Raw genomic sequence first — 21,539 nt, 5'->3', positions numbered from 1 at the left:
CATCTTAAACGCAAATGTATATATACAAATTATTCTATCTTAGCCACTCTAAGACGGGCTTTCAGTCTCGATCGAATGAAATTCTGGTAGAATTTTACAATTGTAGTTTACTATGTATATATGAAGTTATTTAGTTTCAACTTCCGAAGCATACCTTTCGTTATTAGTCAAAAACTTCTTGAACACAATGTTATCCAGTTCGTCTTGATACTTGTAACCAACGGTGTCCAAAAATTGCTGGAGTTCATTTTCCTCGCCCTTAGGGAGAATGAAAGCAGCAAGAACCTTGGCAACATCATGACCATGATTACGGTAGTGAAATAAGGAGATGGACCAACCCAGCTTGAGAGCTTGAAGGAATTTGTAAAGAGCCCCAGGACGTTCAGGGAATTCAAACTGGTATACACGTTCATGTTGCAAAAGTTCGTTAGCTTGCAGAGGAGGGCGGCCACCCACGAGATATCTCCCGTGTGACTTTGCAACTTCATTGTCAGAGATATCAACAACATCAAAGCCATGCTCACGCATGGAGTCAACTATTTCGCTGTATTCCTTCTTGTGGTCAGTAACAGTGAACGACAAGTAAATGTTGGCTGTGTCAGTTCCGTTGTGACGGTAACTGAATTCAGTGATAGGGCGAGGGTTGATGATGCTCTGCAACTTAGCGAATTCACCAGGTTTTTCAGGGATAGTAACCACCAACAGAACTTCCTTGCCCGACCCCAACACAGCTCTTTCTGAAACAAACCGAAGGCGGTCGAAATTCATGTTAGCACCAGAGAGAACGGGAACGTATGTTTCTTGCGAGTGGTCAATGTCACCATGTTCAGCCACATATCTTTTGAGACCTGCCACAGATAAGGCACCCAGAGGTTCGACAATCAGTCTAGTATCTTCAAAGACATCCTTGATCGCAGCACAAAGCTCGTCCGTCGACACACGAACAACTTCATCAACCAAGTTTTCACAAAGGCGCCAAGTTTCGTTACCGAGCACTCTCACAGCTGTACCATCGGCAAACATACCTACGCGGTCAAGAGTTACCAGTTTGCGTTGCTCAAGAGATTGGTAGAGCGCATCGGCGTCAAAAGTTTCCACGCCAATGACCTTGACATGAGGAGCAATTTCCTTAATGTATGCAGCAATACCGGCAATCAAACCACCACCGCCAACGGGGACGAAGATAGCAGTAAGCTTATCGAGACGGATTTGACGGGTGATTTCAAGAGCAACAGTGCCTTGCCCTGCGACAACCAACGGGTGGTCAAACGGAGGGATGTTGATCAAGTTATTGAGCGAAGATAACCGGTCACACTCTTGTTTAGCGGAATCGAAATCATCACCATACAACACCACTTGAGAGCCTAAACGCAGCACATTAGTATATTTGATGGAGGGGGTGGCAGTGGGCATTACGATAGTCAGGGGAATGTTAAGCTTGTTTGCCAGATAGGCAACACCCTGAGCGTGGTTCCCGGCGGAGCAGGCGATAACCCCCAGTATAGGCTTTTTCAGTCGCAGGTGTAAGTTGGCGATCATATTGTAGGCCCCTCTCAACTTGAAAGAGAATACTGGCAATAAATCCTCTCGTTTGAGGTACACGTTCGTGTTACACTTGTGCAGCAAGTTGACTGCTTTGGTAAGAGGCAGACCACCTTCTTCAACGACGTCATACACTCTCAGAGTAAGGATCAACTTGACGTAGTTGGGGTCGCCTTCAGGGGTGTAATCCAGCGGCTGTAATTCGGGATAGACTGGCTTCTGCGAGTACAGCCTGGCTTGGAGAACCCGAGCCAAAGGCACTCGCAATCGGGTTAACGACATTAGTGGGGTGGGAGATGGCGCTATGTTTGAGTCATAGTTGAAAAATGCGCCTAAACCGGGCCGGATGTAGGTACTGCAGGTAACTGAAAACCATCCTGCAATCGCGCATCGCGTTGATGTCACCCCCGCACATCAAAGGTGACAATCAATTCATAGATGGGATGGCAAAATGGGGGATTCGAAAGGGTTTGAGAATTGCTATCACGATCTCATGGGATCAAGGGGCGAATATGGCCTGACTTTTGTGTCGGTCACGGGAGAAGTCCATGCCGAAGCGTTGCTGATGTTACAACGAAAGTGGTGAGTTAATGCACTTGGCAGGCCTGTTGCAAGTCGAATGGAATTGGTATCTATTATCACAGAGATCATTAATAATCGGGTTCGGTCAGGCATGCATTCGATGACGTTAAATCCGGCACCTCTGCCATGATCTGGCTAATGTGGAAAGTTGAGCGAGCCCTTGAGAGCTTGTACTTTCCACGTAAATTATAGCAAGAATGGTCTGCAATGAAGTATTAAAGAGAAATTATCGGCATTGAATTGATGCTACTGCATCATGGAGTACCCGATGTATCTTGGCCACGTTGGCTCTTCCTACGTGAAGCTCGAACAAACCACAGACGAACAACCACAATGTGTTAGTCACTCGGACACCAATGCATCCGAGACTACCTCCGGAGGCGGTTCGATCCGCGTCAAACAGGAACCAGGCTCACCCGAGTTCTGCTTCGAGGACTGGCTACAGAGGTTTGAACAGGATTCGCTACTGCTGCTGGAACTTCTGCAACTGCCGGAAAAGAATGTCCCTGTTGGCTCAAACATTGGGGCGACAAATGTGGTGCTGACCAACCATGTATCCTCCGACTTCATCATCAATGAGAATGGCTACTACACGTACGTGGGACTCCCTGAGTCGCATCATCCTGTCGTCAATGATGCTACGTTTGGTACAAACAAAGTCGCTAACGTCGTTGGTGCCTCAAAAGTGTCTAAGGAGTTCAAACGCCCGTCGTTTGGTGAGTTCTGTGAATCAAGATACCCATGGCTAGAGCGAGGCGACTCGGTTACCCCTTTTGATGGTAATGTCTACATGTGGAAGAGTGGTGAAGACCTCCCATTGTACGTGAACGACGAGCCGTGGGTGCTATCGCTTGACAAATCGAAATTAAACCCCGCTCGGGTGTCGCGACTGGTACAGCGGACGACTCATTACGAACGGAGCTACTTGGATGCTGTCTACGCCTACGTAGATGCTGAAGGGGGCGTCGTTAATTCGTCGTTGGTAGAAGCAGGGGTGACGCGTCCAATGGGCCAAGTGAAACGTCGCCGCCACTCAGACAAGGCTCTGCCCTGGGAACCGATGCTGATTTTCACCGTGTTCACCAACTGCAAACCGATCAACTTCAAAGGCTCATTTGTGGTGGCTCCTCACCGCATCCGCCAACTGTGTTTCGGCAAAGTCAACATGAGAAAGCGCCGGGCGTGGACTCGTGTGGCTAGACAACGGCACCACTTGGAGTGAAACTGCTGGGTAGGTGGTTTGACCAGATGAACTTAGATTCCAAATGCGGCAGGCTCCCCCAGAGAATAGAAGGACTTCCACCAGTTACAGCATTATTTTTAAAAAAAGACAAAGCACTAATCAAATAAAGATCTGTGATTTTTAAAAAATTCTGTAAAATTATACGCCACAAATATCACTATCTTGTGGCGACTGTTGTATTGTTTCCGATTGTGTCTCGAGATCGGGATTGATACGACGTCTAAATCCGACACTAGATTTTTTTATATGAAGTATGTGATGCTTCAGTGAATGAAACAGTAGAAGAGCGGAAGCGTTCTCCGTGACAACCCATGTGATAATCTTATTTTGGGTTGTCTCACTCCCGGTTCAGGCGCACGGGATCTGCCGTCAGCCGTTCATGAAAATGTTTGCAGCCCGCGCCACAGTTCCCACCAATGGCAGATAAGGCGTAGTCAGCGGCAGTTTGTGTCAATATTTCAGCCTCAAGAAGTTTATCGATGAGACTATGAACAACGGACTCGGTCTACACCACTATAAACAAAAGTTATAAGTGCCCCGTAGTCCGGGCCAGCCGCGTATAGATCAGTGTTTCTATGAGGTAATCTGCTGTGCGTTGTCGCAGGCACTAGACACCCCTCACGGAACAACTCTCCAGTAGTAGCCGACACTGACCGCCACCAGCTAGGCCCCTGTCAGGCAACATCGCCTATCCAGCGAAACCAAACCCCATAAGCTACACTATATCGCCAGTATCAAACCCCGCTAACGCCTGCACCATCATTTGAAAGGTGGAGCTCGACACTTCACGTGACGATTGCGGATCGGGGCCACACCTATAAAACCCCACTTATGCCCTTCACAGCCAACCAAGATGCCATCGAGTAAGTAAATTCCCCCAGATTTCGCTGCCGACGCCGCCAAATGCAGAAATAACGCCATGTTTTGTCATCATCAGCTACTAACCCATCAGTTGGTCGAGTCTATGTCACCTCTGACACCAAAGGGGTGCCCTCGAAATACGGCGATGGCGAGGTCCTCATCGCCCATAACGACCCTTATGCGGTGATCGACGACTTCGTGGCGCTGAGGCTGCCAGAAGACGACGACTTCGTCACCGTCTACACCGACGCCGCTACTCTTTTGAGCCAGCTCCCGTTGTTGCTGCTGCTGGCGTTGAAGGCGGCCCGCGTGGTTCTGCACGTGGAGGTCTCCGGCGACTACGGCGCCGTCAACGCCTTGCGCGACGCTGGGGTCCCCGTGCTTGTGTCTAACGGCAAGAATCTGGCGCAAATTGCCACCTTGGCCTACAACTTGGCCGGCCGTTTGAGCACGCCAGTGTACCACTTCTACCCCACCTTCCAATCGCAATTCGGCGACGTCAACATCTTGGACAAGGTGAGAGACTTGGAAGTCAACGACATTGCTCTGCAACTTCAAGTGGCGGCCTTCCCTCGCCTCAACAAGGTGACCGGGGCTCACGCTGTGTTGTTGTTGGGCGATGCCTCTGCTGACGCGGTCCTGGCAGCGACTAGCCACAACGTGCTGTTGTTTGCCGTGCAAATCTACCAACCGTTCGATCTTGCTCTGTTCTTGTCGAACGTCCCCGCTGAGGTTGAGACCATCACTCTTGTCACCCAGCTGACCGGCTTCACCCCTTTCATCATTGACTTCTTCCAAGACTACTCGCAATACCAGGCTCTCAAGAACTTCACCCAGGTTGTTGGTGCTCAGTTCGCTTCGTCGGTGGACTACGAAGATGCCTTCGGTAAGATCGTTTCCAACGCTGCTGCTCCCACCCCCAAGCAAAACGTCACTTACGGTAGCGACACCGGCGCCAAGCCCAAGGTGGTGCAATTAGCGCTGGCTCAAGCTTTGGAACAACCCTACATGAAGATGTTGCAACTGGTCGACGCTTCCAACCCTCTCACTATCCTCAATCAAAGTACTCTGGCGCTGGTGCTGACAGCTCCCGAGTACGGGTACGGGGCGTTCTTGGCGGCCAAGGACCAACGCACTAACTTGGAAGCGGCGGTGTTGCTGGCCGTCCAAGACAACAAGTTCGTCACCAAGGACAATACCAAGCTCCTTGAACTGTTGCTGGAATGGCTTGTTCAACTGAAAGCCGGCACCGTTGACGCCGAGCTTGTCTCCACCATCATTGAATTGCTCGAACTGGACACTCTGTCGGCGCTGAAGCCGTTGTTGGAACTCAAGGAGCTGTTCGCCATTGGCCGCAACTGGTTGGTTGGTTCTGACGCCTGGGCGTTCGACTTGGGTGCCCTGGGGGTGCACTCGGTCATTGCTCTGGGGCAAAACATCAACATGTTGGTGATTGACTCTGAACCTTTCGCCGACAAGAAGGTCGATGGTTTCCGCAAGAAGGACATTGGTTTGTACGCTATGAACTACGGCGGAGTGTACGTGGCCCTGGTGGCGATCTATTCGCTGTACACTCAAGTGCTCCAAGCTTTAATCGAAGCCGAAAAGTTTAACGGGCCCTCGGTGGTATTGGCTTACTTGCCTTACAACAAGCTGACCGATCTGACCCTCACGGTGTTGCAAGAAACCAAGAAAGCTGTTGACCTGGGTCACTGGCCCCTCTACCGTTACAACCCGTCCCTCGAAGATGACCTTCAATTCCAGTTGGACTCGCTGAACTTGCGCAAGCAACTTAAGGACTTCTTGGACCGCGAAAACAAATTGACTCTCTTGGCTAAGGCTAACCCAGTGTTGCTGCGCAACTTGACTGCCACCGCCAATACCGATGGTGCCGCCAAGCAAAAGCAAGTGGCCGACGATCTGTACGCTGCTCTTTTGTCGGGCTTGTCAGGTCCTCCCTTGACGGTGTTGTTTGCCTCCGACGGTGGTAACGCTGAAGCTCTTGCCCGTAAGGTGCACCGTCAAGCCAGTGGCAGAGGTCTTAAGCTGGTTGTGATGGCCATGGACGACTTAGCCGTGGAAGACTTGCCCACCGAAACTAACGTTGTGTTCGTGGTCCTGACTTCGGGTCAAGGTGAGTTCCCCGTCAACGGTAAGCAATTCTGGGATGCCCTCAAGGGTCTGACTGACACCGACCTTGCTCTGGTCCATTTCTCGGTGTTCGGGCTTGGTGACTCGGAATACTGGCCTAGAAAGGAAGACAAGCACTACTACAACAAGCCTTCTAAGGACTTGTTTGCTAAGCTTGAGCTTTACGGTGGTCAAGTCCTCGCTCCCTTGGGCCTCGGTGATGACCAAGATGCTGACGGCTTCAACACTGGCTTCAACGAATGGATCCCTCAATTGTGGACGGCTCTTGGCGTCGACAACGTCGACGGTGTTGAAGAGCCCAAGCCTTTGACCAACGAAGACATGAAGGCGGCGCTGGACTTTTTGCGTGGTACTATTGCTGAAGGTCTTCAAGACGAGCTGACCGGTGCTATCAGCGCCACTGACCAACAAATGACCAAGTTCCACGGTATCTACATGCAAGATGACCGTGACATCCGTGAGCAACGTAAGGCTGATGGCTTGGAACCGGCCTACTCGTTCATGGTTCGGGTTCGTTTGCCTGGTGGGGTGGCTACTCCTAAGCAATACCTCAAGATGGACGAATTGTCGGACACTAGAGGTAACGGTACGTTGAAGGTCACCACCAGAGCCACTTTCCAATTGCACGGTGTGGTCAAGCACGACTTGAAGCCGGCTATCCGTGGTATGAACTCGGCGTTGATGGACACTCTTGCCGCTTGTGGTGACGTTAACCGTAACGTGATGTTACTGGCCCTTCCTCACAACAAGAAAGTCCACTCGCAAGTGCTGGCTGACGGTGCGATGATCTCGGAATACTTGTTGCCCAAGACTACTGCTTACCACGAAATTTGGTTGGCTGGCGAAGACCCTCTGGACAAGCCTGGTGACCGTGAGGCCTGGGAAAACCGCGCTGAAGGTCCCACCAAGAAGAAGACGTTGGTGGCTGGTGGCGCCTTGGTCGATTTTGAACCCATGTACGGCGAATTGTACTTGCCCCGTAAGTTCAAGATCTCGATCACCGTTCCTCCTTACAACGATGTCGATGTCTACGCTCACGACATTGGTCTCGTGACCATCGTTGGCGACAACGATGAAGTGTTGGGTTACAACGTGTTTGTTGGTGGTGGTATGGGTACTACCCACAACAACAAGAAGACCTATCCTCGTTTGGGGTCGCTGTTCGGGTTCGTTAAGCGGGAAAACATCCACAAGGCTTGTGAAGCTATCATGTTGGTGCAACGCGACTTTGGTGACCGCACTAACCGTAAGCACGCTCGTCTTAAGTACACCATTGATGATTTGGGCGTGTCCGAATACAAGGCCAAGGTTGAAGAACGTTTGGAATTCAAGTTTGAGGCTGAAAAGCCCTACGAAATCACCTCCAACGTCGACTTTTTCGGGTGGTGCAAGGACGAAACTGGGCTTAACCACTTCACTTGCTTCATTGAAAACGGTCGTATTGAAGACACTCCTGACCTCCCTCAAAAGCAGGGACTCAAGAAGATCGCTGAATACTTGACTACCGCCAAGCTGGGTGAATTCAGATTGACTGGTAACCAACACATCGTCATCCTGAACATTTTGGATGCCGACTTGGACCACGTCAAGGGGTTGATGAAGGAATACAAGTTGGACAACACCGATTTCTCGGCGTTGCGTTTGCTGCTGGCGGCGTGTGTGGCTTTCCCCACCTGTGGGTTGGCTATGGCCGAGCTGGAGCGTTACTTGCCCGTGTTGATCACCAAGTTGGAACTGGCTCTTGAGGACTTGGGATTGCGTCATGACCTGGTGGTGATGCGTATGACCGGGTGCCCCAACGGGTGTGCTCGTCCCTGGGTGGCGGAAGTCGCCCTCGTCGGTAAGGCGTTGGGTGCCTACAACTTGATGCTTGGTGGTGGTCACCATGGTGAACGTTTGAACAAGATCTATCGTATGTCGATCAAGGAAGACGAAATCTTGGAGACTTTGGTGCCGTTGTTCAAGCGCTGGTCGGTGGAGCGTAACGATGGTGAACCTTTTGGTGACTGGGTCATCCGTGCTGGGATCATCAAGCCTACTTTGGAAGGTAAGAAATTCCATGACGACATCCCTGAGGATGCTTAGATATAAATTTATAGATAATGGAAAACGTATGTATTCATATCAACTTTAGTAGGGGTCAATGGCTCGACGAAGCTGACCGTACCTGTTGAATTAAACAAAAACACTGATAGTTCTGGAACAAAGACACTGAAGTCGCAAGCCAAACGCAATCCTTTATTATCGATAGAGCCTCCTTAAACCTCAAGAGGTAGGTCCATAGATTCAATCAATCTTCATCAGCCATTATATCTTGTTTTGCTCCTTCAAGATCATCTCAACGTAGTGCGCCAATTCGCGAGGGTCAACGCCTTGATCCAAGAGGTTGAAACATAACTGTAAGTTCAAATCGGAGAGAACCAACGCGTTGACTCCTAATATTCGAGCGATGTCCACCTCTGAAGTAGACGTGTTCATTGTTGATAGTTCACGTGACAGGGTCTTGCGACTTCCATGCTATTTTTTTATCTATAAGTATGCATTAATATCTACCTGTAAAAAACGGTTGTAGAAGACTCTAAGAGCCATCTACCGTCGTGAAAAAAAAAAACAGATAAGATATCTGCGAGTTGAGGAAGCAAGAACAAATTGCAAACCTCAGAGAGAGTAATAACTGAAGTAGGGTACTCAAGCAAAAGGGGGAATGTGACCCGTAGCCGCTATAAGGCGCGTATAGTTAATCACTTCAAAAGCATGCACATCGTTACAAGAGCCAAGCCGAGAATATTCGGATTAGTACATCCACCAGCACCTGACGCTAAAAGTCTTGCAAGAAGACCACCGCAGTAAAGCGCAAAATGGACACTAGTGTTGTAATGTATCAATTACATTAAATGTCAAAAATTTGCAAAAGGTCCCTTGGCCCAGTTGGTTAAGGCGTGGTGCTAATAACGCCAAGATCAGCGGTTCGATCCCGCTAGGGACCACTTCTTTTTGTCTCCTGAATATCTTATTCCAGTACAAGTCCTAAATCACCGAGGTTTTAGTTTGTCCGACATTTTTTTGTTCCTATACGATATTAAATGGATTCCATTTGGTGGAGCGTATCTTACTTCCATTTTGGGACAGAAGCGCATTATTCAAATAAGCATATAAAAGGCGAAAGCCAATGCAGATGGGACAATCACAAATGTTGTTACCCTTGACGTTGGTATCAATTGCACTTGCAGCACAAATTCCGTTAGTCAAAGAGCAGTCCCAAGGCTCGCTTATGGATGGTCTTTTCGGTGAATTAGTTGACTCTGAAGCCACTCTTGATAAGACTGCGATCACTGAATACGGCAAAGGAGCTTCTCACTTGTTGTACGCGCTGCTGATCAAGCTTCCTGATAACGATGACATCAGCGACATCAATGTCGATCAGACGTTCTTTGGAGGAATTTTGACTTATGCTCATTTACCTCACTTCAGCTGTGTCAGTCATGATGATGACAGGCCCATCGATATCGCCATCATGGGAGCACCGTTTGACACCGCAGTCAGTTACCGGCCGGGAGCTCGCTTTGGTCCTGAGGCTATCCGTCTGGGAGCCCGTCGATTTGGGGGAGTTGGTCATAGTTCTCCCCAAACTAAACCCGGTGAACGTCCCCAGGTACCATACGACCCTGAAAGTCACAACTTCCTGCTTGTTGATTGTGGTGATGTACCAATGTCACCCTTTGACAATCGAGTCGCTTTGAACCAGCTTTATAGAGCCCAAAGGGCCACCCACAAACGGAAAGGAAATGTGTTTTCCACCCCCAAGATCATCACTATGGGTGGTGATCACACTATTGCTCTCATGGCATTGAAGCTGGTCTCGGAAAAGGTAGGTCCTGTGCATGTCATTCATTTTGACTCTCATATCGACACTTGGGACCCTCGTCAGCTTGGAGGTGGCATCACCGACTATATGAAGCTTAATCATGGTACTTTCTTACACTACGCCCATGAAAAGGGATACGTTCACCCCGATAACAATTATCATGTCGGTATTCGGGCTCCCATGGTTGATGAGGTTTTTGACCGCAAGCACGATAGAGAGTGTGGATTTAAAACAATTGAAGCCACGGATATTGACCATATTGGCATCAAAGGCATTGTTAATACCCTTAAGGAAGCCTTCGGAGATGAGCCTGTATATATTTCCGTGGACATTGATGTGTTGGACCCTGCTTTTGCTCCTGGGACTGGTACCATGGAAGCCGGCGGATTTACCTCGCGTGAATTGCTTTCAATTTTGAGAGGTTTGAAGGGACTCAACGTTGTCGGTGCCGATGTTGTTGAAGTTTCGCCTCCTTTCGACACCAACGCTGAGATTACTTCGTTGGCGGCAACTTTCGTCATAGATGAATTTCTCAAGCTTATGATGCACATAAAGAAGTAGAAGTAAATATATACCTTTTAAAGTGAAGTTTATGATGCCAAATGTTTTTTATTCTATTTCGTACGTCATTCTTCCATTTTAGTTAGGGGCATAGTTCTCGATAGCCCTTTAATCGAAAGGTTCGAGATAACTTTCCGCGATAACTCTAGCACGGGCGTTCAAGAACAATTTCATCTCACGGATTTCCTTGTCAACCACACCCATGAATTCGACAATGAAGTCGACCAATTTAGCCTTCAACATCTTCTCAGTGTGGAAGTTGGTCACAAGGAAAGAAAGGTCGTAGCCCTTTATCGGAACCCGCCGTAAAATGAAGAACTGTTCGGCTCTTTGCGTCAAGAACCGGGTAAACATGTGGACCAATAATTGCTCGATTTCGTCGACTTGTTTGATCTTGATCGAAACCCGCACTGAGTTCACCGACGGCTCGATCAAAATCAGCTCGTTCTCGTTTCTGGCGATAACCATGGGATTCAAAATCAACTCAGGCGTGTGGTTGGGCTCGACTTCGATTTCCGGCCGGTTGTGTCTTTCGACCAATTGGGACGAAAAGTCCTCAAGACAGATCGCCGCCGTAAGCGACGCCCGCACCGCCGTCAAGTATGGTTTCAATGATTGCGACTATTGGTTAGTACTCGTTCAGTAGGCTCAACTCAAATAAGGATACGTACCATTCCTGAGGTGTGTTGCGAGTGTCGTGGTGGAGCGTTGGTACGCGGAAAATACCTGTCGCACTACCGACGCCGACAAACGATTGAATCACTGAGAGCTCAGGCCAGAACGCAACAGACGGTATTAAAACAAATGTATTAGGTGAGAAAACTATATAAACTATTACTTTTTGAGAATGGTGATAACATCCTCATCCTCCAATTGATGTTGCAAACCTACAATTTGAGGTTGGTGCTTGACTGAGGTACCGTACACAAGAGCGTTTCGGAAATCTTCAACCAAGGACTTGTGGATGGAGTTACAGAAATCTTCAACCGTACAACGGTCATTCCGCAACACCACCGGCTCATTGAAGTCCGGTAACTTACCCTTGGGCTTGGTGTACACTCTGACCAATTTGAGACGCTCCCACATCATCTCGAGCAAATCGTCAAGATTCCACCCGTTACCTGACGAAATGGGAATAGCATTGGGAATTTTGTACATCAAATCTAATTCCTCAATCAGGAAAGCATCAATTTTGTTAAGAACGTAGATGGCAGGAATGTACTTACGAGCCTTCGCTTCGATAGCATCAATCAAGTCATCGACAGTGGCGTCACATCTGAATGCAATATTTGCCAGGTTGATTTTGTATTCACTCATCACAGCTCTGATTTCATCGTTGTCAAGATGTGTCAACGGCAGAGTGGTGGTGATATTAATCCCACCACGTTCCTTCTTTGTGATGACGATGTTGGGAGGTTCTTTGTTGAGTCGAATACCCATACCTTCTAATTCCTTTTCGATGATCTGCTTGTGATGGAGAGGCTTGTTAACGTCAAGAACGATGAAGATGAGGTTGACGGACCGGGCAACAGCAATGACCTGTCTACCTCTACCCTTACCGTCCTTGGCACCCTCAATAATCCCGGGTAAATCCAACATTTGGATCTTGGCCCCCTTGTATTTGATGACACCAGGGACTGTGGTTAATGTAGTGAACTCATAAGCAGCAGCTTCAGAGTGGGTACCAGTCAACTTGGACAAGAGGGTTGACTTCCCCACTGAGGGGAACCCAACAAACCCAATAGTGGCAACCCCGGTACGAGCGACATCGAACCCTACACCACCACCACCACCACCACCGCTGGAATCAGTCAACAACTCACGCCGAAGCTTAGCCAACTTCGCCTTCAACTGACCCAAGTGGAACGAGGTGGCCTTGTTCTTTTGGGTCTTGGCCATCTCATCCTCGATGGCTTTGATCTTTTCAACGGTAGTCATCTTGAATGTAACGAGTGCAAAAGTTCGCTTCGCGAATCGAAGATCTATATGGTAGAGGTCAACGTGAAAAATCTAAGCATATGCAATAACTTTTAATCTAGCGTGATGAATTAAAGGCTACTCACAAGCTTAAAGCCTAGATACTGTCATTTAAGTTACGCGATATGGGCATGGCTTGTCAAGTTCGCCATTGTTCAATCGAAATCATCGTTTGAGTTTAAATTGTGTTCCAACTCTTAATAATAAAGATACTAATACGAAAAGAAGAGCAAGTATCTTCAAAAATCGTGTTAAGTTGAACGTACTTTGTCAGAAACGCCTTAGACATTCTCTCTTGTACTCAAGTTAACTCCGGCTCGTTCATAAGATGAATGTAAAATCAATTTCTCAAGATCCCTCAAAAGTGGTGGATTCAATTTGATACTTTTGTTTATGTTCAGTTATTCTACACAGGTCTCGTGGTGGACGCCCTCTCCACCCGTCTTCATCGGGTGCGCGGTGGCAAAATACCTTTACCATGCTGCGTCGGTACGACTCGAGAACAACGATCTTCTCGCCCGAAGGGCGTCTCTATCAAGTGGAATACGCCCAGGAGGCCATTTCCAATGCCGGTACCGCAATTGGCATTCTTTCCACTGAGGGTGTCGTGCTTGCATGCGAGAAGAAGGTGACGTCGAAATTGCTCGACGACGACGGGTCTCCGGAGAAGATCTACGTGGTTGACGACCATATGGTGGCCGCTGTTGCCGGGATGACGGCTGATGCGACCATCTTGGTCAATCATGCTCGAGTGCAAGCTCAACTTTACTTGAAGAAGTATGGTGAGCAAATTCCTTGTGAACAATTGATCAAACAAGTTTGCAACATCAAGCAAGGTTACACTCAGCACGGGGGGTTGCGTCCGTTTGGTGTTGCCTTCCTTTATGCTGGGTACGATGATCGCTACGAATTCCAATTATACCTGTCGAATCCGTCGGGCAACTACCTGGGGTGGAGAGCAACATCGATCGGGGCCAACAACTCCGCGGCTCAAACTCTTTTGAAAAAGGACTTTACTGACGATATCTCGTTGAAGGACGCGTGTTTCCTCGCGGTGAAGGTGTTACTGAAGACGATGGACTCGCTGAACTTGAAGCTGGACAAGTTGGAATTTGCCACTTTGAGTAAGACGAAGGATGGCAAGGTTGTCCACAAAGCGTGGCTGCCCAAGGATATCGATGCGCTTATCGCTGACTCGGGGGTATTGGATGACAAAGATCTGGATGAGTAGTTTTACTAGTAGTAATGATAATGATAGAGCATGCAACTGCGTAGTCGAAAAATCCGGGGTAGCCTTACGATACATCGGTCACTTAAATATTTGGTGATTTATTTGCCAACCCACGGTGGTATTGTGAGTTCGGTAGAACTTGTATTTCAGAGACGATGGACGCATCGAGCGACTCGTTGTACCCCGAGTGGAAAAATGACCTATAAAAAATTCGTCGTATTTTTCATTGAGCTTTGTTCTCAGGCAAAGACACGTTAGATTCACCTTCCCGAAACTGACGTTAGCCTTTGCAGCTCTAGCGTGGTATACCCGAGGAGTCTCGGAGGAGTTAAGCTGCCGCGTCCTACATTTGTCTGCAGGACACTTTATAACAGTGACGCAAAAAACTACCCTTGACATTCAAACGCTTCAGCTACTCCAATGTCCTACAACCGAGGCGGCCTGTACTACGGCCCGCGATATACCGGTTCGTCTGGCTCGGACAAACGAAGTCCACCCGAGCCCACACCCGGTCAACTGAGTACCAGTGGCGGAGGACTGTACTCGAGCTCCCAGCGAAGAGACTACTACGGCGCGTACCGCTCTGGCAGCGGGTCCAATGCTTCTAGTGGCAGCTCAGGCCTTGCGGGAAACTCTGGAAAGTACTCTAAGTACGGGCTGGACCGCGACCGTGAACGTGAACGGGATCGTGATCGCGACCGTGATCGCGAGCGGCGCCGTTATGAAAGCTATCAGAAGCACCTGCAACGATACGACCAGCGTTATGACAAATATTACGGAGGTGGAACTGACTCTTACAAACCACTGCGACGGCGGAGAGGGGGCCGAGACGACCGCAGACGAGAAATTCGAGACGACCGCCGAGACTCTCGAGATGAGCGACCTAAGGAGAGTGAGCGCCGTGAAGATGGTCGAGATGACCGAAGGGACTCCAGGGACGAACGACGTGACTCTCGCGATGATCGTCGGGAAAACGTGGATGAACGCCGTGGCCTGAGAGATGAGCGCCGCGACAGCCGTCGTGACGATCGCCGAAACTTGGAGAGACGAGACTCGAAGGATGGGAGCAAGGACCAACGTGACTCTCGATCTCTTAGTCGAAGAAACAGTCATGTCGAGCCCCGAGACAGAGAACAAACTCGATCCAAATCTGAAGTTCGCGACAATAGTTTCGTGGATCTCCCCCAAAAAGCACCACACGAAGCTTCAAATGCATCCACGTTACCTCGCGGACCTTCGGCAAGTACCACTTCACAAGCCAACACTTCGAAGGCTGCGTTCAAGTTGGGTGATGAGCCTGAAAGACCAAGCTTCCCAGCAGAACCGAAGAAAAAGCTGTTCAGTGAATACAAACTGTTAAAGCAAAAGATGGTGACTGAGTCGGCAACCCTGGTCGAGAACTTGTCCTCCCGCTCTGCGTCGAATGACAAGCCTGTGTCAGTCATAGAGGATGACGAGGGAACAAGTTCTAACAGTGTCGCAACAAAGCAAACAAAGCTGCCTGCAACTTTGGAAAAACACGACGGCAACAACAACTTGTTAAAACCAAACGACAATTCTAAAATTGCGCCTTCGGGTAGTTTGTCCAAATCACCTGTGGAGCAGTCCGCAAACGCCAAAGATACAATTAAACACGTTGAGCCCGCGAAGCCAAAACTGTCACTGGATGATCTTATTGCTAAGGGCTTACAAGAGGCTTCGTCCAAAGAGCTGCAGTTGTCAACCGAGCAAAGGCCTTCTCCGCTATTAAAGCCAATTGTTGATTTGGCTAATATCACAGAAGCCGCCAAGTCTTCGAATTCTGATAAAGATGAAGAGGAGAAAGAGAGAGAGAAGAAAACAGAAGAGAACAAAGAGGTTGTGAAGAAAGAGGAACTCCAGAAAGAGGAACTTCAGAAAGAGGAACTTAAGAAAGCGGAACTTGAAGATTCAAAGGACGAAGGCATGATTGATGACTCAAGGGATAAGTTTGAAGTACCACAATCTAAGGGCAAAGAGGATATAGTTAAGGAGGAGGAAATGTCGACCACAAATGAAGTTGGTCAAAACCTTCCGGATAGTCTCGAATCAGCAGAAAAGACGCAAATGACTCCAAAACGCGTCCCTGCCACGCCCCTCAAGATTGACTCCTCTTTCGATACACTGACGTTGTCCCCCGTCAAGGATACTCCCAAGCCGGATCTGTATTTCCATGCTTTGGGTACTGGTGTTCTTGACGCCTCCTCGAAGCCCGATTTGAAGAAGCACATACTGGAACCCACAAAACAACGGGATGTCGTGGACTCTGATACCGAGACGGTCGCTGGCGATTCTCCTCCTCACTTTGACAAGGCTAAGCAGTATATCCGCAAAAATGAGAGTGATAGATCCCGTCTCAAACGCAAGCATCGCAATGTTTTACCTGACGAGGAAAGCTTTGGGGAAGTTGACGACGAAGATGAAGATGAAGGCGAAAATCCCTCGTTGAACAAGAGACCCCGCCCCGCTGACGCTCGATCTCTGGAGAGCTTGGCCACATCAAAGCCGTATAAAATCAAGCGTGACTCTGGTGGAAGAACCCTTCTTCAACGTGCTTGTAAAAAAGGGGACTTGCGACTCATCAAGGAATATCTTGCTCGTGGAGCTGATGCAAACGAAAAAGATTTTGGTGGTTTCACTTGTTTGCATGAAGCAGCGCTTGAAGGTAACACTGAAGTTGTTGAACTTCTCTTGAGTCACGGGGCCAATGTAAACGCCAAAGCTGACGCTGTGGGTGCAGGTGAGACTCCTCTTATTGATGCTGCCGAAAATAAGCATCTTGAGACTGTCAAGTGTCTTTTGCGGCATGGAGCTGATCCCACAATCTATAACATTGATGGCCTTAATGCGTTAACGAAAATTCTCAATGATCACGGTGACGAAGACGGTTATGAGGACATCGTTGCTCTTCTTGAAAAGGCAATTGAAGAGCGGCCTCAACAAGAAATTGTGGCATCAGCGGAAGCCGCCGATACAAGAGCTGATGCTCCTCGACAAGTTATTGATGATCCTCATGACATGTATTTTGCTGATTTGCTTCGTAAAAAGCAAATATATAAGTACGCTGCTGAAGGTACCAAGGAGCAAACGGCAACATATTTCGTCCAGGGTAATCTGCTTTCTGCTAAGCCTGACATTCTCTTTTTGGCAGCAAGAAATGGTCATTCGGAACTTGTTGATATCATCCTTGGGTTGGATCTGCTGGGTTTCGATTTGGACACGGAAAATGATTGTGGCACTACGGCCTTATTGGCGGCGGTTGGACGTGGTCATCTAGATACCGTTGAGCTGCTTCTTTCTAAAGGAGCTGATCCATTCAAGATTCGCCATTCTGATAATCGGAATGCTCTCCAAATCGCCCAAACTGCTATCAAGTACGACCCTAAGGAAGTTGTTTTAATCCAGCAGTATATGGATAAGAAGAGACCCCAGGTTCCTCTGCGGAGTACCTCGAAGAATTTCGTACGCGCCCATATGAAGAGCCTGCTGCGCGCACCTCTGATTGCTCCAAGTGATGATGAGGAAGATAGCAACAACGATGAGGATGTTAAATCTAAGAAGCACGGGCAGACTATTGAGCACACTCGTCATGAAGTTAAATCGGAGGATGTGAAGCCAAATCTCGACAATGAGAGTCAACCAAGTGGAGATGAAAGTAATGACGAAGATGAAGAAGAACAGTTGATAGTTGTACGCAAGCGTAAGCTGAGGGATCGTGATCAGAACGACGGTCGCGAAGCTAAGCGATCGCGACTGGAGACACTTTCCAAGGATGAAGCATCACCTCCTAGACGCGTGGCCACTGCACCTACTGGGGGTTCTTTACTGCCACAACCCCAATCAACAGCACAGGGTTTAGCCGCTGATGACCGAGAGAAGCTGGCCCTGCCGTCTCCTCATCCGGAGCATATTCCTCGCGAACGTGACGCCGAGCAGGCCCGCGCCTGGCAGCAAAAACAAGAAGCGAAGAAGAAAGCTAGACGAGACATGTTCCTCAAGGCCGAGCGTGAAAAAGAGCGTTTACGCCAACAGGAGATCGAAATGAAGCATAAGGAAGAGCAACGTGTTGAGGAAGCTAAATCGTTGGAGCGTGAGCGCCAAGCTCATGAAGCTGAGCAACATTGTAAGCTTATCCAGGAAAAGCGTCTCAAGTTGCAGCAACAATTGGTGAAAGAAAACTACCCGGAGGGACTTCTCGCTGCACTTGGTTTTGACGGTACTGTTGGTGAACGTCTAGATCGGTTTGGACCATTGTACGTGTTTGAGAAGGGGGATAAGCGCTATGTGGTTGATTTGCAATTGGCGCTTATGTTTGGACTTCCTGTGTCACTGATTGATGTTGAAAACAAATCTCCGTTGCAGACTGAGGATAAACAGCGCATATGGAGATTTTTCTACCGAATTATTGGTGGTTCCGACTCAATTGAGGAAGGTTGTGTCAAGTTTGGCCATTTGCTTACGCATTTTTTGCCTGAAACTGAGGTAACTAAATGGGCCGATGAAAATCTGGTTTCAATCAAGCAATCGTTGAAGGTTGCAGTGGACTTGAATAATTTGGAATTGCCACGAGAATCCAGAGCGGTGGTGGTCGATCAAGGTGATGATGACGATGTAATTGTTGACGAAAAGGCGGTGGAAACAAATTGTTTTGTGCCACCCAATTTGAGGGGAAGAAAGGATGCAATGAAGGTATTGCAAATGGTTACGATGCTGTTGTGGTAATATTAATGAGTTATGATAATACAAGCGCGCGATTTTTGAATAAATCAGAGTAGATGTTAAGACTCACTCAAGTACATGATTATCAAATGCTTGAGCCTTTCAGCTAGTTAAAAAATTTATTCAGGTAACTTGAAATGATCAAGAGAATTTCCTATAATTTAAAACAAAGTAATTCGAATGTTGAGTACCACTACAATGTCAGCAGAGTTAGTTTTCTGCTTCGACGTCGATGAGTTCACAGACGCCGTTTTCGTCGCCTACTGCAAGTTCAACAATTCTTTCACTCACGTCTTGCACCGGTACCATGGGGGCATCTATACCCGCCAGTCTACCCATGTCGGTGTCCATAAGGCCGGGAAGAACGCAATTGACTCTAACTTTACCGTTGAGTTCATGCGCCAAAGACTGCGAGAACACCGCAAGAGCCCCCTTAGTAGCAGAATACACGGTCAGGCCGGACTGTACGCAATGATCAGGTATCGCGAGCTTTGACAGAACGTTAACGATGGCAGGGCTTATATTTTCCCGCTTACCATTAGCCATCAATGGCTTTATTGCCTGCTTCAGTAGCTTTAACGGGCTGGTCAAATTGGTAGCTATAGTTCGTTCGATGTCTTTATCAGCCATCAGCACCATAAGCAGGGCGGGGGCAATGCCAGCACAGTTCACCAAATAGGTAACCCCGGTCCAGTCAATACTGACGTCGCCCTTGGAAAGGTCTGCAGCCACGGTGGCGTGACCCAATCCAGGAAGGCTAGCGATCGCGGCATCGAGATTGGATTGGGAGCGAGACACTAGCGTGACGGGAATGTTTCGCTTCGCAAATGCTTGAGCCACTCCGAGCCCTAAGCCCCGTGATCCTCCAGTGATCACCGCTTTCATCGTAGGTAAATGCGGAATGACCCTGGCATGAGACCAGTACCGGGGTATATTGTGCGCCTATGAGCAAGGAAGCAAATGACATGCACCTAACGGGAAATAGGAATGCCGCCGTTATGTAGACTTGCTTAGGACGGTGTCACCGGTGCGGGGTCGGTGGAGGGCAGTGACGGGTACGCCACCTCGTGATTGCGAACTACAGTGTGGTGGATCCTCCATCGAAGCGAGAGGGCTACCCCGGATACGGCTGTCGTCGCTAATTACCGAATCCGTTCCGTCTGTGGCCGGGAACGACCTGTAGCGTAGCCCTGAGCCTCAACAATTACTGTTAGGCTGCGTTTGCGCTCGTACCGATCCCACGTGACCGCAGGCCCCAACACCAACATCTTCACGTCACTTAAGCCCAACCACTCGCGACCCCAACCAAAGCCAACGCCTCCTCAAGTTTACCGGTCAGTAACGTTGTTTGCGAAGACCCTTCGATGAACTCGTTTAAGCTCTTGGCTAACCGGATCACCGCCTACAGCCCCCCTCTTCAAGATGGCGCCGGCGAGGAGACGGAGGGCACTGTTTGTCCCGAGGTCACGGTTGATCAAATCGAAGACAAAGACGATCCTCTACCGAGTCCAACCCCACGAGAGCCCGAAGAAGATGCCGTTCCCGGCAGCGATGACGCGTCGGTGGAACAGGAACTGGTGTCTTCTCCCGAAGGACTGCTGTGGACATCGCGAGTCATCATGGCCATACTCTTCTTCCCCAATTATATGATCATCCATCCGATTCTTCTTATATACCATTTTGTTGCCATTCCCTCATGGTTTACACTGAAGAAGACGATGGCCACCGATGTGGTCGTCGAGGAACCGAGAATGCCTGCGCCGGCGCAGACTTCCCTTCGCTCCCAAGTGCTTACTGCCCTGCGACCTCGCTCCTCGCTGGTGGCGCTGGATGACTCGGTCGATATCAGTGAGCCAGCAGAATCATACGTCGACCCAGTAAAGCTGCTGCTGTGCACACAAAAATACATCATCCCGTCACCATTGCGGCTATACCCACGTTCTCGAAACCCTGAACGGCCGAAGCCTCGAAAGAAGTTGGTTCTTGATTTGGACGAAACTCTCATCCATTCGCTTCTGCGGAGTCAGCCGCGTCTGGCATTTAGTGGAGCACCACTGCCGAAAGTCATCGAGATCCAATTGAACGGACTTGCTAGTCTTTACTACGTCTACAAACGCCCTCATTGCGATTACTTTTTGCTGGAAATCAGCAAATGGTACGAACTTCAGATTTTTACCGCATCTGTACGGGAGTATGCTGATCCTATCATTGATTGGCTTGAAAATACTATCCGGGCCAAGCGGCGAAACTTACGGGATACGCCAGTATTCACCAAGCGCTACTATCGTGACCATTGTACGCTCCGTAAAGGCGTGGGCTATGTCAAGGACTTATCAAAGTTCTTCGCAGCCGACGAACTCAAGTCTGTGGTGATATTGGACAATTCACCTGTACTGTATGCATTGCATGAAGACAATGCGGTAATGATTGAAGGTTGGATCAATGACCAACATGACCGCGATCTTTTAAACCTTTTGCCTATGTTGCGGCTGCTCAGTCGATGCATTGATGTTCGTTACATCTTAGGTCTCCGCAGTGGTGATAAGATGTTTGGTCAAGCTAATCCCATTAGGAGACCCTGAACCATCTAGCTGAAAACTTAATGATTATAGACCGCCCCCAATTATTGGACACTTTTGAATTTGCATAGTGTGAGACCCTATCTTGAACTTACGGGGCCACCCAAAAATAAACACATTTCATTTCTTAAACCGTCATACACGGCACTCGTAAATTTTAAGGCTCATCATCAATCATGTCGGTCACGCCAAATGTATAATGGACTATTT

The 21,539-nt window shown here is 48.7% G+C and overlaps 9 protein-coding genes across 9 annotated transcripts; 6 read left to right on the top strand and 3 right to left on the bottom strand. All coding sequences in view use genetic code 12, as the record gives it.

Annotated features, from left to right (window-relative positions):
* Positions 1-126: 126 nt before the first annotated feature.
* ILV1 (threonine ammonia-lyase) lies at positions 127-1,824 on the bottom strand (the record flags this gene model as incomplete). The annotated part of the gene is made up of 1 exon (XM_034154644.1): positions 127-1,824. The coding sequence occupies one exon, from the start codon at positions 1,822-1,824 to the stop codon at positions 127-129; it is 1,698 nt and encodes a 565-aa protein (XP_034013169.1).
* A 556-nt stretch (positions 1,825-2,380) lies between these two features.
* DIURU_002035 (uncharacterized protein) lies at positions 2,381-3,346 on the top strand (the record flags this gene model as incomplete). Its single annotated transcript, XM_034154643.1, has 1 exon — positions 2,381-3,346. The coding sequence occupies one exon, from the start codon at positions 2,381-2,383 to the stop codon at positions 3,344-3,346; it is 966 nt and encodes a 321-aa protein (XP_034013168.1).
* Positions 3,347-4,220: 874 nt separating this feature from the next.
* ECM17 (sulfite reductase (NADPH) subunit beta) lies at positions 4,221-8,464 on the top strand (the record flags this gene model as incomplete). Its single annotated transcript, XM_034154642.1, has 2 exons — positions 4,221-4,230; positions 4,353-8,464. The coding sequence occupies 2 exons, from the start codon at positions 4,221-4,223 to the stop codon at positions 8,462-8,464; spliced, it is 4,122 nt and encodes a 1,373-aa protein (XP_034013167.1).
* Positions 8,465-9,548: 1,084 nt separating this feature from the next.
* Positions 9,549-10,805, top strand: AFP99 (Afp99p; the record flags this gene model as incomplete). The annotated part of the gene is made up of 1 exon (XM_034154641.1): positions 9,549-10,805. The coding sequence occupies one exon, from the start codon at positions 9,549-9,551 to the stop codon at positions 10,803-10,805; it is 1,257 nt and encodes a 418-aa protein (XP_034013166.1).
* Positions 10,806-10,913: 108 nt separating this feature from the next.
* DRG1 (GTP-binding protein) lies at positions 10,914-12,743 on the bottom strand (the record flags this gene model as incomplete). The annotated part of the gene is made up of 2 exons (XM_034154640.1): positions 10,914-11,426; positions 11,664-12,743. The coding sequence occupies 2 exons, from the start codon at positions 12,741-12,743 to the stop codon at positions 10,914-10,916; spliced, it is 1,593 nt and encodes a 530-aa protein (XP_034013165.1).
* A 517-nt stretch (positions 12,744-13,260) lies between these two features.
* On the top strand, positions 13,261-14,013 carry PRE9 (proteasome core particle subunit alpha 3; the record flags this gene model as incomplete). The annotated part of the gene is made up of 1 exon (XM_034154639.1): positions 13,261-14,013. The coding sequence occupies one exon, from the start codon at positions 13,261-13,263 to the stop codon at positions 14,011-14,013; it is 753 nt and encodes a 250-aa protein (XP_034013164.1).
* Positions 14,014-14,433: 420 nt separating this feature from the next.
* Positions 14,434-18,753, top strand: DIURU_002030 (uncharacterized protein; the record flags this gene model as incomplete). The annotated part of the gene is made up of 1 exon (XM_034154638.1): positions 14,434-18,753. One exon carries the CDS (start codon positions 14,434-14,436, stop codon positions 18,751-18,753), a length of 4,320 nt encoding a protein of 1,439 aa, XP_034013163.1.
* Positions 18,754-18,960: 207 nt separating this feature from the next.
* Positions 18,961-19,635, bottom strand: DIURU_002029 (3-oxoacyl-[acyl-carrier-protein] reductase (NADPH); the record flags this gene model as incomplete). Its single annotated transcript, XM_034154636.1, has 1 exon — positions 18,961-19,635. One exon carries the CDS (start codon positions 19,633-19,635, stop codon positions 18,961-18,963), a length of 675 nt encoding a protein of 224 aa, XP_034013162.1.
* Positions 19,636-20,114: 479 nt separating this feature from the next.
* DIURU_002028 (Nem1-Spo7 phosphatase catalytic subunit) lies at positions 20,115-21,332 on the top strand (the record flags this gene model as incomplete). Its single annotated transcript, XM_034154635.1, has 1 exon — positions 20,115-21,332. One exon carries the CDS (start codon positions 20,115-20,117, stop codon positions 21,330-21,332), a length of 1,218 nt encoding a protein of 405 aa, XP_034013161.1.
* Between the last annotated feature and the right edge of the window lie 207 nt (positions 21,333-21,539).

This window comes from Diutina rugosa (assembly GCF_008704595.1).
Source record: "Diutina rugosa strain CBS 613 chromosome Unknown scaffold8_size298685, whole genome shotgun sequence".
Lineage (NCBI taxonomy): Eukaryota > Fungi > Ascomycota > Pichiomycetes > Serinales > Debaryomycetaceae > Diutina > Diutina rugosa.
Note: the sequence above shows the minus strand (reverse complement) of the source record. Positions and strands in the feature narration are given on the sequence as shown.